At 34.1% G+C, this 19511-nt stretch overlaps 1 protein-coding gene across 28 annotated transcripts in view; it reads left to right on the top strand.

The window, feature by feature from the left end:
- The first annotated feature begins 1 nt into the window (after window position 1).
- The window catches only part of patj (PATJ crumbs cell polarity complex component), a 187008-nt gene continuing 167498 nt past the window's right edge, over window positions 2-19511 (top strand). For 6 of the 28 annotated variants that reach the window (XM_073936318.1, XM_073936309.1, XM_073936313.1 and 3 more), the window contains exons 1-8: window positions 2-39; window positions 522-720; window positions 2065-2121; window positions 3358-3413; window positions 3511-3689; window positions 9522-9695; window positions 14018-14157; window positions 15726-15906. In XM_073936318.1, the coding sequence (XP_073792419.1) occupies window positions 3392-3413; window positions 3511-3689; window positions 9522-9695; window positions 14018-14157; window positions 15726-15906 (696 nt within the window). In that variant the 5' untranslated portion in view covers window positions 2-39; window positions 522-720; window positions 2065-2121; window positions 3358-3391. 28 annotated transcript variants of the gene reach the window in all.

Below are 19511 nucleotides of genomic sequence, written 5' to 3'. Positions count from 1 at the left end.
TAAAGAAACAGTGCATTAGATTCGCCGCACACATAGCATGTAAGTCTCACGAAATTCTCTCATTTAATGCATTTACTTGCGTGCATATATTTAGTCAAGCCGGGTTATTTTGTAAGAGCATATTTACACTCAAAAACTGATGTCAGTTCAACTTTTCCGCGGTGTTTGATGCTTATGATGAACTTTATTCCCGGCTAACTGCGCTAGCCTGTGTCTCAGAATGGGAAAAACGAGGACGTTTGTGTTTGAGCCTTTTTTGCAGTGATTAACTTTTCACTAATATATTCCTTTTGAACCAAGCTCGTTTCGATTGATAAAACCATTATTTATCGTCTTATTCATGCTGTCAGGAAGTTTTTACAGAACTGATTTCAGTGTTTTATGCTTATGCACCTGTTTGATTGCGTTTGTGTAATTTATTTATTATGACTTTATATTAAAAATGCTTTAATTCAACATTAGAAATGTTTTTAGCATTCGCTTACGTCACGATGTCTCTGTTATCTTGTGTTTTACCCCAGATAAAGTTGACGGAAACTGGAATGACGCGTACTTCCTGGTTTCAGGTGAGGCTCGCGCAGGTGTAAACAGACAAAAACTGCGCTCAATCACAGCTATAAACAACACTTCAGATGCTCAACTGGGTTTTATGAAGGATTCAGAGGCGACTGGGTGTTGTTTTCATCCTTAAGAGGAAGTGTATGGACATTAATATTGTAGGTAAGTAAAGTGAATGTTCTCTCTTTTGTTTTGGCTGCTCACGTGAACAGAAACTGCTACTTCATATTATAAAAGCTCTTCCATGTCGGTTCTGGAAATTGTTAATTGACTTTAAAGGGGTAGTTCACCCAAAAATGAGAAGTCTGTCATTACTTACTCACTTTACTCTACTCCAAAACTGTGTTTAACAGGTTAAAGAAACTCAAACAAAGGAAGATATTGAGAATGCTGAGGGAATTCTTTAGTGTTTTTTGTTATTGCTATGAATTCTAAATGCTGCTTTTTACAAACATTATTCAGATCATTTTGTATTGTGTTCAACAGAAGAAAGAACCAATGAAAGTTTAAAACCAATTGAATGTGAGACAGGGGCGGACTGGGACTAAAAATCAGCCCTGGCACTGTAGCCACACCAGCCCACATTACCACACCAACACAGCCCCACCCACGGACACGCACATTCACTACTTATATTGGTGTACAGATGGTAAAATTATATAAGCTGTAACATATTTAAGATATATTTAAACATTTAATGTATGTGACTAAAACAAAAACAACCCATTTATATATGCAATCATGTCATTCATTTTTTTCGGCTTAGTCCCTTTATTTATCTTAGAACCACCAACTTATCCAGCATATGTTTTACACAGCGGATGCCCTCAAAGCTGCAACCCAGTACTGGGTTACCCAACTCCCAATCGGACTTGACTGCCTTTCCCTTTTTATGGTCCATCTCTATCAATTTGTTGCACTTACTGTGTGTTTGACATCCTTGCTAGATTTTGATTACGTCTGCATAACTTCTGATTGGGTCAGCCCATCTCGAAACCAGCCGGTTGTTGATGATTGGGCGAATGCTTAACATTGATTAATATTCTTACTATTATCCTCATCATCATCATAATATTTACATCTTGCAAGAGATAAAAGCTGCTTACATGTGAAAAAGCAATACATACTGTATTAAAAAATAAATAAAAAAATAGCCGTTTATAAAATGGTCCGGCCCTTCTGTCATTTGCCAGAATTGCCAGATGGCCAGTCCGCCCCTGATGTGAGAAAATGTTGAGGAAACTGCACTGTACCTTTTAAGATTAATAAAATGCTTTGCACTTTATTTTATCATATTATTATAAATGTGATGTCAGTGTAAATATAGTAAAACTGTGTTTAATCATGATCTTTGGGGGAAACATTGATGATTTATCAGTTTTTACCAATTCAGGGTTTAAATTATAACAGATACTGAAAAATGTTATCATGCTATCTTAATTATTTGTGTATTCATATTTGTTATTGCTATGGATTCTAAGGGCCACTTTTACAAACATTTTTCAGAACGTTTTGTGTTCAACAGAAGAAAGAAGTTTAGAACCACTTGAGTGTGAGTAAATGGTGAGGAAATGTTCAATTTTGGGCAAACTGTACCTTTAAGATTAATAAAATGCTTTGCGGATTTTTATTTATTTGTATTTTTTTTATTTATTATTATTTTTTTTAATCATATTATAAACATGAGATGTCAGCGCAAATGTAGTAAAACTAAGATGAATCATAATCTTTGGGGGAAACATTGATGATGTACCCTTGGTAGTGGAAATGCAAGCCTGATAAAGGTGACCCATACCGACCCAAACCGTACCATACTGTAGCAGTCAGTGGAAACGAGCCATTAGTGTAGTGGACATGTTATGGGCAGATGCAGCTTTACAGAAAATAATTTGACACGGGTATAAAAATTGGTAAGAAAAATAACAAATAATGCAATTTGGAAAAATTTGAGTGCATATTTGGTGCATAAGTACACACCTATAAATCCACTATTTCTTTACTAAAAGGAAAGAAGCCTATGAACTGCTCTTTATTGCAAGTATATTTCAAGAAGTTATATTATAAACTATTTAAACATCTGCAATCGGTTCATGAAATCGGCCAGATTGATAAGTAACGATTGAGTCATTAAATGTGATTATCGTTCGATACCGGTATTCGGCCGATCAATTGGAGCTTCCCTAGTTATTACCAATTCAGGGTTTTAATTATTACAGAAACTGAAAAATGTTACCATGTCATCTTAATTAATATGCATGTTGTAGTTTTATGTATATTTAGTCTCTTTTCTAATCTTTTTATTACTTTATTTTTGTCTACATAAATATTTTAAAACTGTAAATAACTTATTTTAAGTATATAAAATTATTATTATTATAAATATGCTTCGTTTGTATATCTTGGTCTTTAACAAATTAAGTCTGAATGAATGTATTTGGTGCAACTTAATAATCAAAAATTATATTAGCCAACAATATTGCAAATAATAATAACAATAATGACTGCATAAAAAAGTGTGTTTATTATTGATGTTATTAATGATAATAATAATAAAACAAATATGTTATTATTTGTCCGAACTAAAAATAAAATGTAAGAGAAACTGAATTTTGAAAATCTATGTTACTTATTGATTATGTTATTGACACTGCACTTGAATATATATTCAGCCTTTATTTTCCAAAGCAAATTAGTAGCCTAATTAATATTGGCATTTCGTTTTTCGTTGATGTTGTCTAAATTTATAATCAAATTGCCACCCAAAAATGTTCATAAATCCATTTCTATTCTCTTTCACAGATAACCCTCCTACTAAATTGTCAAGAGAACCACGATGTATGAGAACGTACCAACAGGTATCGTTAAATGAAGTGATTTTCTTTTTAACTAATGTGACGTGTTTGATGGGTTTTTGCATGGCTCATGTGTTGCTGTTGGTGTGTGTGTTGTCAGTGTCTGCTTCGGAGCGGCAGCAGGTGCTCCAGGCTCTGGAAAGGCTGCAGTCGAAGCTGGTTCAGAGGGAAGAGTGGACTCACAGCGACAGACTCGGCACACTGAAAGAAGCCCTGCAGAGCCCTCTGTTCAGCCACATCCTCACCCTGCAGCACTCCGTCAAGCAGCTCAAAGACCAGGTGATGCTTACACTACATCTTACAGATTGGGCATTGTGTTCAACAGAAATAACTCTGATTAGTGGGAAGTGGATGTTTTTAACATTTCAGTACAAATTGGTATCAAAATTCCAGTATCATTACCAGTGTGTTGGGTAGCGCATTAATAATGATACTTCTCTAAGTAATGAGTAAAGTAAAAAAAAATCCTTTTAAAAATAATAATAATTTGTTATTACTTTAATTAATTAGCTTTAAAAAAATAAATTGCTGAATTAAAATTAAAGTACTCACAATGAATCACAGTCAATCAGAGAATGTGTTCATTATATCGAACGCATCGTAGAAAAGGAAAAGGGGATTGTCTCAATGGGCAGTGATTTTACTTAAGGCAAATAGTACAAAAGTAGCAAACACATTGTTTTAAACTTTAAATAATCTTTATATATGGCATGTAGAGCTCTGGGGTCAGGAATTTCTCAGATAACATTATCTTAAAAGATTATTTTTTGATGGGTTTTTAAATAAATGAAGGTTGTACATTGTGCTAATTGCAGCACCACTATATTAAAAAAGAAAGAGAAAAAAAAGCCTCAGCCAGGTAATAAAATGTGCCGTAACGCATTACTTACTATAAAAAGTAACTAAGTAATCACAAGAAGTAAATTTTTTGGGAGTAACTCAATATTGTAATATATTACTTTCTATAAAGTAACTTTCCCTAACATTGGTTGTTACAACACTTTAACAGACTTGTTACAGCTATTTAAATTTTTACGAGAGCACTTGAAAATGATCACTTTCTCTAGATTTTCAGTGCATGTGTTTTTAGTAAAACTATTTTTCTTTGTTTTAATTCTGTTAAGTAGTTTTGTCGTGATTCAGGAATTTCCGACTTTGATACAGTAGCTTAAAAATATTGATATTCGAAACCATTTTTAATACAGTGAGGAAAACATTACACAACATTAAGAGTAAAGACTAAAATTAACACTCGCCAATGCCGAATGTGAGTAAAACTAAGTGTTGCAAGTATTTATAGCAGTGTCAGTCGCTGTATGTGTATATATATATTTTTTTAATTGCAAAACTACATATTGCGATGTCATTTAGCGCATAAAATGACAATTTGTCAAAATGACAAAAGAAAATACCATGTTTTCCGACATGTTATATTTCCTTTTACATTACTAATGTTTTAACTTTATTTTAAATCGATATTGAAAATGAATGAAAACATTTGCTTTTCTAATGTCAATATATTTATATATAAAATTTGTAAATATATTAACAAATTTTAACCTTTTGCTCAAACCAATATCAACAGACCTGTTTAAAAGGAATTGTTCATAGGTTTCCATTATTTACTCACTACCGTCATATTCTTGGTTTATCTTCTTTTTTTTTTTCCAGATGAACACAATCTGAGTTATCTTAAAAAGTTATCCCTGCTTTGTAATAGTAGTGAGTTGTATCTATAACAAGAATGATTATTATAAAACTCATTCATTCATTTTCCTAAAATATGGACCAATCGTTTGCTTTAAAAAAAAAAAAAAAAGTCTAATCATCTTGTTTAATCCTGTCCCTTTTCGCAGCGCCGTACAACACAATTTTGCATGCTCAAATTCTAGTGTGACCACGGTAATACACTACGACCAATTTAGTTTATTCAATTCACCTATAGTGCATGTCTTTGGACTGCAGGGGAAACTGGAGCACTTGGAGGAAACTCACGCAGACATGTGAAGAACATGTAAACTCCACACAGAAATGCCAACTGTCCCAGCTTTGACTTTGTTACACCTGGCTCAAGGATGTAACATAATGAGGGAGACGACAAGGAGAAGTATAATCAAAAAGAATATTTATTTAGCTCAATTTAAATTATATAATCAAAATATCAGTATCAGTATGTTCAATCAGTGTGAAATGCAAATGTATGGATGCGGTAAATGTTGTCAGTGATAGTGTATGGATGCGAAACAAAGCATAAAGGCCAAATAGGAGCGCGGCTCTGGCCAACTGCCAAGTGAATGGACAGCGGCCCCGACAAACTCTCTGCCAGGGTTTAAATAAGGGCGCTGACCAGCATCAGGTGCGCTGAAGGCACGCCCCCAATCTGGAATCAAAATCAAAGACACAAAACAACGCAGTCCTAACAGACTTGAACCAGCGACCTTTTTGCTGTGAGGCGACAGTGCTAACCACTAAATCACCATGTCGCCGTATTTTTTTTAATTTTATTTGTTGAAAAATCTTTTAATGCTTTAAAATCAATCAATAATTTATTTCTGTAGCACATTTAAAAACAACACTGAATTGTTTAACAATATAACAAGTGATTTACCGTCCCAAAATTAAGAACAAACGCACCACAAAACATTTAAAAACCCCATAACACCAAGAGCATTTCAAATCTTCTAAATTTCCAAATTAATTAATTGTTTAATGTATATTAAAATAGCTGTATATTTTATTTCATATTTTTAATGAACAACTGAACAAAGACATTAATCTTTAAATATTTTATGACAGCCTAATCATTAAAACATAGGGGTGTAACGATTTATCGTTGTACGATTTATTGCGATGCAAAAATGTTGACGATGACGTTTTGATTACGATATGACGTCCGTTTTCTCTTATTAGTTGAGCTGTTTGCACGTGAGCTAAGTTCCACCTGCTGTCGCACGAGAGTTAGGTTTGCAGCAGCAGTAATGTTAGCAGACCAAGATGAGTGGAGTTGAAATAGAGGATGGCCCATCCTCTCAAAATCAGACAACTGGCAACATTTCGGTTGTACAGTCATTGCTTTAGACTCGTCCGCTTTTTAACACGCATACTGGGTCAAACATTTTTAAAGTTTTAAAGTCTTCACAGTGATTTACATACTTTGCACAGCGACATCGATACCTCCTAATGGTGTTGAAAGAGTCAATTATTATTATTATTATTATTATCATCATCATAATCATTATTATTATTATTATTATTATTAGCATTATTATTATTAGCATTATTATCATCATCATTATTATTATTAGCATTATTATTATTATTATTATTATCATCATCATAATCATTATTATTATTATTATTAGCATTATTATTATTAGCATTATTATCATCATCATTATTATTATTATTATTATTATCATCATCATCATTATTATTATTATCAATATTATTATTATTATTATTTTTACAGCAGTGATAAAGAATCTTATAGGTCAGATAAAAACACCATATGTTAATGTGTGTTCATATCGCCAAATCAGAACAGAAATCAGGTTGCATATTTATGCTTATTCATGCACTTAATTTTGCGGTGACTGTGCATTTCCTAGCCACATTCTTCAGACGCTTAAAGTCCCTCGGTCCTATTTGTATTCCGTCTGAGTTTTTTATTGACACAAGAAACCTCTTTACAATAAACAATCCACACACCAAATTAAGATAATGGCAATAACGGAAGCTCGCCTTCATATTGTAAGTGCTGGGAAGGTCAGACGTGCGCCTATGAATGCGTCAGGTGAAAAACCTATCAAGTATGTCGAGCCGGAGTTTCTATCAAGCCTTAATATCTACTGTCTCGCTTTGAGTAAGTGCCTTGTCGGAGATGTATCGATGAAATAGGCTGGAAGCTGCTCTGTCAGCCCGGGCTAAATAAGCACAAGACTGATAAGTTCCTACAGTAAGAGTCTAAAGGTCATTAATACATTACCTGTTGGGGACTAGCGAACGCTGCAGAGGAATGTATTGATTTTTTTTTTTCTCTCTCTGCCTGTAGGACGTGGTTGTTCCTCTGCGGGATCTTTCATCTCTGAGATGAACAGTACACGCTTTATCCTAAACCGTTCGTACAGGCTGTGTGAATCAGAAAGATTGAAATAAAGAACATTTTTGTTTTATTTTACTAAATAGTAAATGAGCAAGTTCTATTGATCTCATAATGATAATAATAATAATAATAATTGTTATTATTATTATTATTGTTGTTTTTATTATTATTATTATTTTTATTATTATTATTATTATTAGAGATAATTTATGTCAGATTGGGAGTTTTGTTTTTAACTGTTTTATACTTATTTGTTTTCATACTTATTTTTACATGCTTGTATCCATATTTTTACATATGTTCTTTCTTGCTCTCTTAGCTACTTGTGTGAGAGATAGATAGATATTCATCCATCCATTCTTCCATCTAACTCATCCATGCATACATCAATTCTTATATCTAACCCATTCATACATCAATCCATCCATCCGTACATACATCCAGGGCTTAAAATTAACACCCGCCAAATGTGGGTAGATTTCAGCTTTGGCGGATTAGACACACCCCCACTAGCCACTTTGGCTGGTTGAAAATAATTTTTAAATTGTGGTTTTCTTAAAGCAGTCAAATATAATTTACTGTCATCATGGCAAAGATTTTAGAAATGAGTTTTTAAAACTATTATGTTTAGAAATGTGTTGCAAAAAATCTTCTCTCTATTAAACAGAAATTGGGGAAAAAAATAAACTGGTGCTAATAATTCTGACTTCAACTGTACATGCATACATACATACATCCATCCATTCTTCCATATAACTCATCCATCCATTTTTCGACCTAACCCGTCCATACATCAATTCTTCCACCTAACCTATCCATACATCTGTCCATTCATACATGCATGCATACATACATTCATACATCCATTTTTCCATCCAACTCATTACTCCATATATGCATCCATTCTTCCATCTAACTCCATTCATCCATCCAACTCATCCAATCCATCCATTCATCTATACATTCCTCCAAATTATTCATTCTTAAATTTAACTCATCCATCTATTTTTCTAACTCATACATACATACATACATGCATACATGCATCCATCCATCCATTCATTCTTGCATCTAACTCGTACATCCTTCCAGCTATCCATTCTTCCATCTAACTCATCCATACATCAACCTATCTATCAGTCTATCTAACACACACAAACGACCACCTTCTGTTAAATATGTGTTTGTTTCATTTAAACTTGTTACATACTTGTGTATATACATATTTGTTGTACACCTCAACGCGGTTATGTACATTCTTGTTATACAGTCATTGCATACCTGTATACTTTTACATTTATACATGCATACTTTTTGCATCCTTATTACAAAATTATGCACTTGTTACAAGTGTATGCGCATACTTATTACGTACAGTACATTGTTACATACTTTTATATTTGTTACATACAGTATACAGTTAGAACATGAATACTGGTGTATTCACATACATATCATCACATACACAAATATGCATGTTATAAATATATATATATATATATATATATATATATATATATATATATATATATATATATATATATATATATATATATATATATATATTACATGCATATTTGTGTATGTGCATACTTATGTACTTGTTACGTACATGTTACATGTGCACTTGTTGTACTTATTCAGAAAAAAAAACACAATTAGGCCATTATTAATAAAATTAGTAGTAGTTGTAGTATTAATTGAAGTAGTGTTGTAATTTTGTCTTTTTGTTTTATATATTTAAAACCAATTTGTGATTTGTGTTGGTTTGAGTTTTTTTTTTTTTTTAGTTGAAGCTGTTTGTTGTGTAGCTTGTCTTTTTTATTACTTATTTAACCATTTTTATTATTTTCCATTATTATTATTTGTTCTTTTTAATGTTAGATTTTATTTAAGTCCATATTTATTGCAAGTAATATATAGAGCTCCAGGTTTAAGTTTTGCTTGTAGTCATCGATGGATTTTTCTACATGTCTTTTAGAAATGTCTTTGTCTTCTCCTATCTGCAGTTGAACAGTTTGCCTCCGGACACGTGCAGCGAGTTCAGTTTCTCCAGGAAGGGTCAGCTAATCGTCAGTGCCAGTCGGCCGTCCAGTAGTCTGGGATCAGTTCTGTCCAATGGCACGGCTTTAACTAACGCCTCTTCTGAGCAGCTTCAGAGGTGGATACAGGCAGCTGCAAAGGTGAGGAGTTATTTCATGTCAGCTTTTATTTCACAAATGCAGTTTCTACCATGCTTTGGCCTAGTTTGCATTAGTTAAGTCATTCTACAGGAATTACTACCTTCGATAAAATACCTAAAAAATGTCTTTGCAAAAACCTTAAAGTCTTTGCAGCCATTAACCACTTTTAGGTACCTTTAGTCACACTTAACTGCACCACTCTTATTGCTGGTCTTGACTTGTGCAGCTCTTCAAGTTATGCTTGCGTCTCCATATTATACCGGCAATGTCCTTTCCTTCTGATATTGTTCAACCATGTATAATTTCCCTTCGTTGCCTTGGACAACAGAACACTTGACTGAGTTCATTGGTTAAATTGTCCTGGTTCTTCTTTCATACTTGCAATGAGCCTTGAGTTCTTACTGTAGCTCCCTTCAGCAACAAACGAGCAAGAGTCTTTTTTTTTCCTACTGACTGGTTTATTTTCATATCAATTCTTCAGTTCTCAACATAGAGGGCCGATCAGAAGACATCAGACGTTTACCAGACGTAAGAACTAAAAAACAAACAACAATAAATTACAACAGTGCATTTTCATATCAAATTAATACAAATCGCCAGATTAAGTTCACAAAAAATATAATGATCACATAATCTTAACTAATACAATTTAACTACTTAAATCACACAGCTCATAAACAAATAGTTAAATACACACACCAAACAAACAAAGCAACAACAACAACATTACATTTCAAATCAAACAAAACCAGCAAATAAAAAAACCCAAACATACCTCATTAGCTGGTTACGGAAGGGAGAAACTCAGGAAAAGCATAAGCATCCCTTAGCTTGTTGAATGTTAGCGGCTACAAAAGACATTTTTATGCATCTCTTAAAAGTTAAAACTCAAAGGCCTCCAACATTTAAACTGTTTTTACAACTTTTGAATGAAACAATGCTATTGGAACAATATACATACTCCAGAAACAGGGGAATGTTTTTCAAAAAATATGGATGCCTCTAATAAACCTCTGACTCTCTCACTACCTTGATGTGTTTTTATAATAAGTGTGACTTAACTCAGTCACAGCAGGACTTCGTTGATACCGATGACTCTGATTTTTGCATTTTCTGCTTTTGTTGCCATACTTTTTTACTGGTATCCTTGTTTTTTCCCATTTTTTTTTGTATGTTAATTTTGTTTTATTTTTTTTTCTAATTAGTTTTAATGAACATAAAATAAAAAAAAATTAAACTCAAGCCTAGCTTAAGCCTGGTTTATACTCTGTGCATTCACTTGAGTGCTCTCGGCGAATGTGACGTCATTGTGACATGTTTACGGAGGTTCACTTTGGGTGCACGTGACATGATTTCTTCTAATGAAGCGCACAAGATATTTTAAAACTCAAGCAAACGGTTTGTCGGGCACCGAATTTGATTTAAGTTGAATAAGAATCACTTTGAAGACATTTGGCTCTATTTTAACGATCTAGGGGCAAAGTTCAGGGTGCAAAAGCTTTAAAGGGCCATGAAACCCCGTTTCAGCAGTGTGTTTTCACACCTCTACTTTGGAAAAAGACAGAAAAGTGGGCGTATCCAGCTCTCTTTAGGGGGTAGTGTCGGAGGAAGAAAAGTGGGATGGTGTGGGAGTGTCTATTTGGGCACGCGGGAGTTTCAGAGTCAAAATACACACACACACACACACACACATGAGAAAGTGATGCTGTTTAACCTACATGGACATCTGTAGTCGAATTATTTGCCAAATTATTAAATGGTGGACTTTAACTGCAGTTTGGCTCTTTCATTCAGGGAATTCATTCATGCCCCTCGCGACACACAAGATATTTGATTCGAGGAGCTGCTCTAAGCGTGTATTTTTCATGCAATGTTTCATACCGCACGGCGAATGAGAGAAAAAAAACCTCCGCATTTCCCAGAAACTTAAATGCACACGACAGGTAGTGTCAGAAAGCCGCGCGTGTTATTCCGGTCTCAAAATGCGGTAAAAACCCTACATGAGGTTAAAGTTTGGTTGTGGTGCTAACGTGTTTACACTCTGTGCAATAGTTTGTTAGATACGAACAAACTGAATAAACAAAGAGCACTGGTCACTCACTTACCAAATCTGTAGAGACAGGACAATCACCAGCAACTAGAGCCGTGTTTTTATGGAGAGAATACTACAAGCGATTCCAGATCTCAGCGTTTGCCGATGAGAACAGCTCTCAGGTAAACAATGTTCCTCCTTAGACACGTAAGTTATTGTTGTCGAGCGTCGCGTACACTGTTAATCCACACGTGAGTCTGAGCTCTCACAGAGAGAAAATGAAAACGAAACTTAACTGCAGCAAACTATAAAAGCAACACTTCACGCTTGTTTAGCCAACACAACGTGGCGTCTCTGTCCTGAAAACACGGTGATAGTAATGAATATTAATGAAGTTGCACAATAGAGCGCGCTGATTGGTTTGAACCAAGCCTTACTCATGCATTAATGCATCACACTGTAAGACGTAAAAAGACTCACTCTGGTACAGACGCCCAGTCTGCACGCTGGAATACACGCTATTATGTCATGACCGTGACGCAGCTTCAAAAATTCGTTTCAAACCGGAAGTACGAATTTGCTTGAAATAACGCAAAAACAACCAATTTACACTTTTTAGTGAAATATAGGTGTCTTAATAGTGTTTTTAGCAGTGTGGGACACATATACGACTGTCAACAGTTCAAAAAATGTGTTTTGGTGTTTCGTGACCCTTTAAGGTGTGTCAGAATCTACTTTCGCTATTTTATGGACAGAAAAATCTGCTTTGCGCCACGGCGCATGGTCTAACAGGGTTGAGCATATTCTCTTAATGAGTTATGGGTGTGTTTTGAGAGTAAACCAATCAGAGTCCCATCTCTTATCCCCTTTAAGAGTCAGTTGCATCACGCCATAGCGCATTTGTTATTTACATGACAGACTTTAAGTGGAAAAACTTGAGTGCTTCATTAGCAAGAAGTGTTAAACAGACCATCTGCAGCGCGAGACTGAGCCTCCTCATTCTTCACTTTCACTCTCTTTCCTGGATAAGGAAACGTGTTTTACGCACAGATATCCATTAGCCTACATCATTTATTTCAATCGTTCTTCTTCGGTGCTTCTGACATCCAGTTCTAATTTCCAGTTTTTTCAGTTCTGGACATTAGACCTGCTCTCATTTTAGTTCCTCAAAATAGCAACACGCCAACAATACACCTTAACACACCTCTTATCTAGACTGAAACACCCCTGAGTCCACAAAGTGGTGCAAATGGATTTGCTATTTAAACAACGTGGAGGAAAAAAGGGGAAAATCAGTTTTGCGCTACTCTAAAAATAGCAACACTTCATAGAATAACCTTGTTTCGCCGGGTGTATAATAGGGCCCATTTTGTTTGCAACGGGTAAACTGTACACACATCTTTGATATGTCAATGCGTAATCATAGGGATGACATGATGACCAATATTTCTTGGCTAGAAATTCCAACAGCAGTGGGAAAGGAATACAGTTTTTGTAGAATAGTTTGGGAAAAACTTGAGGGATAAGTTTGTTAAAACCAAAAAGAGGCGCCATGGCAAAAGTGGAGACCCAGGTGTTTTAAAAATACAATTAAAGAACATGTTTTTCTGTCATTAATAGGTGTTATACTGATGTGAATGTATATTCCAATTTTTAAGTCAAAACAAGTTAATAGTTACAAAACTAAAATTAAGTAAAACAATTATTTCTTTGATAACTGGAAAAGAATATTTGAATTAATTTACAATATACTGATGCCTTTTTATGCTTTATTTGTGATAATGGTCAGGAATGTTGGACCGTTATTGCCTTTTTAGCATATAAGATAAAAATAATAAAAAATATATTTGTAGAGCAACCCATGTTCTGTTGTCATTGATATTTAACTTTAATATATATAATGAAACTTAACTATGAACTTTAATATATATATAATGAAAAAATATTTGTTCTTTGTTTTGATCTGTGATATTTTGATAAAACATACGCAACATTTAAGGCTAAATTCTTGCTTTTAATAAACCATTAACTAAGAGTATTTATATAACATCATATATTTCAGTCAGTTGTCACTTTAGGAAATTTCTTTCTCAACTGTTTACTTGAGATGAAACCGACTTGTGTTTAAAGTCATATAATGTCTTTAAAAGATGGTTGTGGAATAGCAATTTTGTATTGTTGATTGATTTCAGTATCGCTATGTATCAGAATCGAAATATTTGACTACACTAGTTTGAATAGATGTTGTATTCTCATGAGTATGATATTGTCTGTTTTTTGTTTCTGACAGGGCCGCAAGACGGAGCTCATCAGCCTGCAGAAGCCGCTGTCTGGAGGCCTGGGCTTCAGTGTGGTGGGTCTGAGACCAGAGGGGGTTGGAGGTCATGGTGTCTTTGTCCGACAGGTGCAACCAGGGAGCGTCGCAGACAGGTTAGAAATCACTGCTTTGTTTACACGTCTGTCCTGTGTGCTAGACATAATATTTAGTATTTTAATTGGATATTCTAATGATAAGCAGTTAAGAGTCTGGACATAATTACTTCAAAACTTTAAGTGTTATAGATGAAATAAGTAGAATATAGGGGATTATAAAAGGATCTTTTACCTAATTTGATTTTGTACTAAATAATCAAACTTGTAATGATAATTTGAAGATAATCATTTATTTGATTACTTATAAGTGGAGTGTTGATGTATTTTATTGGTATAATTGAATAGGTTTTTTTAGACAAGAAAGTAAATCAATCGCATATTCAAAATAAGAATAATACAGTAGATGGAGATTTCATTGTTTGATTAAGTTAAATAATAAAGAACATAATTTTTCTAAAGAAATTTAATGCTAAAAATAATAATAATAATAATAATGTTGATGTACTTATAAATCTTTTAAATTCAATTTGTATTTATAAAATCCTAGTAGGGCTGCACAATATATAATTTCAGCATCGATATCACAAGGTCACTATAGTCACATCGCAAGATAGGCAATGTTTGGTCTTGATTATAATTGATCATTTGTGTTTTTGAGGCTCTATGAGGATTTAAAAAGCATTCAGGCCTAATAAATTTCACAATAAAATACAATAAAAAACCTGTGTCTTTCTTTCTTGTATTTATCTATGCTCGTAGATTGTTTATTATATTTTATGCTGTTGCACTCCCTTATTGATGTTATTCTGCAATGCAGAAGTGTGCTTGTTTGAGTACTTCCGATTCAGCTGCCTATAAGAGAAATGACTACGCTGAAAAAAATTATTCAAAGATGATTCCTTGGATTTACTAAATGTTTTAAGTTAAATGGTTGTAAACACTTTTTGGGCTGAATTAACACAAACAATTTAGGTTGAACATTTCTAAATTTGATTTGTTTCTTTAAATTCAACACACCTAAATTGTGTGCAACAAATTTTGCAGACATCATTTTTTTAGTGTAGAAAAAATAAAAGGCTGAAAACAGTCAAACTTCTTTTTTACAACATTAAGCTACACAACGAGCCATTTTTAATGTACAATAATCAGTGGAAGGGAATGCGACCGAAAGTCTTGAGCTAAAAAGATTCCAATCGCTGCGCCTGCTCATACGTGAGGAATAAGGTCAATAGAGTCATCCCAATCCATCTGAAATGATAATTTGTTTTTACAAATAGACATATTTAAGTCATTTGATGACTGATGAAGTCATCTGATGATTGTATTAATATTGCTATATATAACGCAGAATAACAAAATATCACAATTTCACATTTTTTCCAATATCGTGCAGCCCTAAATCATAGAAATTAATAATAATGGATAATATAGATGATGATGATGATGTAGTAATGTTAATATTTAGTAAATAAATATTACATGAAAAATACAATTTAGAAAAATTATAATGAATAAAACGGCAGCAATAATCATATTTAATTTGTAGATAATTAAAAATTAATTTATTTGATTGTAAAGTGTCTTCAACTGTTCGGTTAAACTGTGATCATCCCTCATATCTGCAGGGATGGGAGGCTGCTGGAGAATGATCAAATTCTGGCGATTAACGGTATTCCTCTGGATCAGAGCGTGACGCAGCAGCAGGCTATTGCTCTCCTGCAGCAGCAGAAAGACAGAGTGGAGCTGGTGGTGGCCAGAGACACCGCGCTCAAACCACGACTCTCTGCATCTGCACCAATTACGACGGTATGCCTCTCTTAAGCCCGTTTTAACAGTATATAAGTAGGGCTTTAGCATCCCTGAAAGCTTTCCAACGATTGTGGAAGTTACTTTGAAAAGAAAGCTTGTACAATTTTTTTTTTGTTGAATATGGTTTTTGCACTTGTTTGATGCCAGTCAAAAGCTTGTTGTGTAAGCATCATTCCATCAAGTTGTCAAAGTTTTTCACGTCAATTGCTACCAACACATTAAGAGTATCTTCTGTGGTTTTATTAAGCAAAAGGATTGAATGTGAGCATTGTTTTTTACTTGTAGTATTGTCAGTAAATTAAATAATCTTTTATTTATATAAAATATTTAAATGCAATCGTCTTTGACCAAAGAGTTAGTAATAGTAATTCAATTTAGTTTTATTTATGTTTTCACGTTCACCTGCCGTTTCATTCTTAACTGTTTATGTTCAGTTATGTCTGCATAACAAATGGGGGTTAATGTGAGTAATCACTAAGTGCTGTGCATTTTTGCATGTGTTTGACCATTCAGGCCATGGTCAGATTGCATAATTTTGTTATTATCAATTCTGAAAGTCAATGTTCGACTATGCCATTAAATTTTTTTATTTTATTTTATTTTTCTTGATAAAATCTTGACTTGTTGCGGGTAACAAATGTGCCAGACTAAACGTTCCTTCGCAATCAGTCATCCCGTGACATCTGCAATGAGCATTATTTCCCAAGCATCCAGCAGTGCTTCTGACTGAGCCGAGCCCAGTTTGATGAACTGTTGATGGTGTAGGCAGGAGAATTTTCTCCTCAGGTAACCAACAGGTGCTACGTCATAATCGCACCACACAAGAGCAAGCTCCTGATTTGTTTACGCAGCGCAAATGTCCACTGAAGTTCAGATTTTAAGATTTTAAGATTTTTTTAAGATCAGAACCCTTTAAGATATTTTCTTTGAAATCTAAATGTATATTTTCCTGCCAAGGTTTCTTATTAAACTCTTGCCATGAGTGAGACGAAAAAATGAAAGCAAATAAAAGCAGCAGCAAGAAAAAAATCAGATGCTCAAGACATAATCTTTAAAACAATGACATATTAAAAAATGAGCAAAACTATAACTGAGGTTTGTGACACAATCACAGTGAAGCATTCATTAAATCCTTATTTTCCTCAGAGCAAAACAAATCATTCACCCATAGTTTAGTAGTGGACGGACTCAAACAAAAATATAATTCGTATATTTTTCCTCAACATTTTATTTTTTAAACTTTTGTTTGGCATAAAAGGCGACGCAGTGGTGTAGTAGTTGGTGCTGTCGCCTCACAGCAAGAAGGTAGCTGGTTCGAGCCTTGGCTGGGTCAGTTGGCGTTTCTGTGTGGAGTTTGCACCTACCCGACCCCGAATTAATAAAGGGACTAAGCTGAAAAGAAAATGTATAAATGAATGAATGAATGAATGTTTGGTATAATTTGTATCATAATTTCGATGTATCTTTTGTTGGTTAGTTCTCTATAAACAAGAACAACAAATAACATTTGAGGTGATGCGCTTTAAAACAAGTCCTTTATATGTGGCAAAATACGAATTGCCGTGAGATTGTGTTGGTTTGTTAAATAAAATAATAATTTAGCTTGTCGCGAAATTGAAATCATGCCGAAATCATGACAAATCTGTGTGATGTGACTGGAGCTTTAAGATGACTAGTGTGTGTGCGTGCGTGCGTGTTTGTGTGCGCGTGCATGCGTTCTGCTCATCTCTGAGGCTCAGCACATAAACGCACACACAACAACATGCGTTCTCTTTTGCAATTTTAAAATGCCTAAACGGGCATAACCAAGACCAAAGTTTCAGCGAAAAACCTCTTGAGTAAATTATCAGCAAATCTTTGTTGTTGGTGAACTGTGCCTTTAAGTTAGTAGCATCACTACTTTTACTTGGGAACTTTCTTATTGCATTAGCAGTCATTCTAATTGAATTTCTTTTGGTTATATTTCAGGTGCTTTTTGTAAGCATTAATGAGCTGCATATGCCATTTTTGGCTTCGATCAGCATTTGGAGTTTAGTCTTACCTATTTAATAAGGCCAATATTTCCTAAGGCCGAGCTCAGTTTATATTGCTTAAGTTTTAATTTTGACTAACGTACACAGATTGTTAAATCCACTGACAGCACTTGTAACCAATTGCATAAGTGCCTTGATTTAACCTATAAACAGTGATTCAGAGCGTATTTATTTGTCTTGTTCCTATTATTATACTGCGATCCTCAAGAAAATGAAGCCCTTAAAACATCCTGTTATAACTCAAGAGTCTCTAAACCAAAGAACGAAGTGCATAAATATTCTCAGGTCCATCCTTGAGAGAAATAATGGAGAAAATGAGGCTGGAACAGCCAGTAGATGAACTGTATTAACCTAAGCCTTCCACAATAAACACAACGCTTCCTCCTGGTCCACTTCAATTAAGTACCAAACTGCAAATGCACACACGTCTGGTTCATTTTGCTGGAAAAAAAACGACTCTGATTTGATTGTGTTGTAAGCCAGGTTGTGTATTTCTGCTTCACCGGTGCTTATTTTTTCGATTTGAAATGTTTAATATCCTTAATTGGAGGCCTTGTCCTGCATATTAAAAGCAGACTTTGGTTTTCTTCATTGTGTGTAATGCAGCAAGCGTCTGGTTTTCATTGGACTGCCTGTTACTTTGCCAAACTCTCTGTCACCAGATGTCAACAAAGTCGTCAGTGGCGCTGAACTTGTTTACAAGTCGGATTAAGCGTCTGTTTGTTGCGCTCTATAAAATAAAATCGATTTTATCACAAACACGACTTGACACAGTATAGGCAGAAGGCAGTGGAGGGTACAGGGAGCTTTGCCATTTGCGATTGTTATTGTTACTTTTTTCCACCTTTTTGCTGAATCTCAAAAACATGTTCAGGTCATATTGCAAATGAACCAAAGCATGTTTTTTCTGTAAAATTATTATGAAAGTAATTGAAATGTGTTTAAATTGTTAATTCTTGTTTTAATATTAAATTGATTTGGCATTTAGAGTTGTGAATTTATTTATTTGTTTATTTATTTAACTCATTGTTTATATTTTTATTCAGTTGTCGTTCTATATATCGTTCTATCTTTCTATCTGTCCTTCCATCTATTGCTCTTTCTGTTGTTCTTTCCATCCATCCATCCATCCATCATTTTATCTGTTGTTCTATCATTCTTATCTATCTTTCTAATATCTGTCGTACTGTCTATCGTTTTTTTCTATCTATCGTTCTATCTAACATTCTATCTTTTTAAATGCATTAAAAGGCAAGCGCATATCTTAGCCTTACCTTGAGTTTGTTCACACTCTGCCTGTATTAACATACATGCTGTATTTTAATATAGCTAATTTTGATAAATTAGCTCTAACTGACAGCTTTTTCTTCTTTTTCCGCGGTTATGCGGAAAATATTATATTTCACACGCATATGCAAGGTGACTGAAATTGAAATTAAAATATAAAACTTACTGAGCCATTAAGTAAAAAAACAAAACAAAACAACAGTTATACTTTAAAGGAGAACATTGACCTTTTGAAACAATAAACTGAACTGAAACTAAATTATTAAAAATAAACCTACGAGA

Source organism: Danio rerio, chromosome 22 (genome assembly GCF_049306965.1).
Source record: "Danio rerio strain Tuebingen ecotype United States chromosome 22, GRCz12tu, whole genome shotgun sequence".
NCBI classification, from domain to species: Eukaryota; Metazoa; Chordata; class Actinopteri; order Cypriniformes; family Danionidae; genus Danio; species Danio rerio.
Note: the sequence above shows the minus strand (reverse complement) of the source record. Positions and strands in the feature narration are given on the sequence as shown.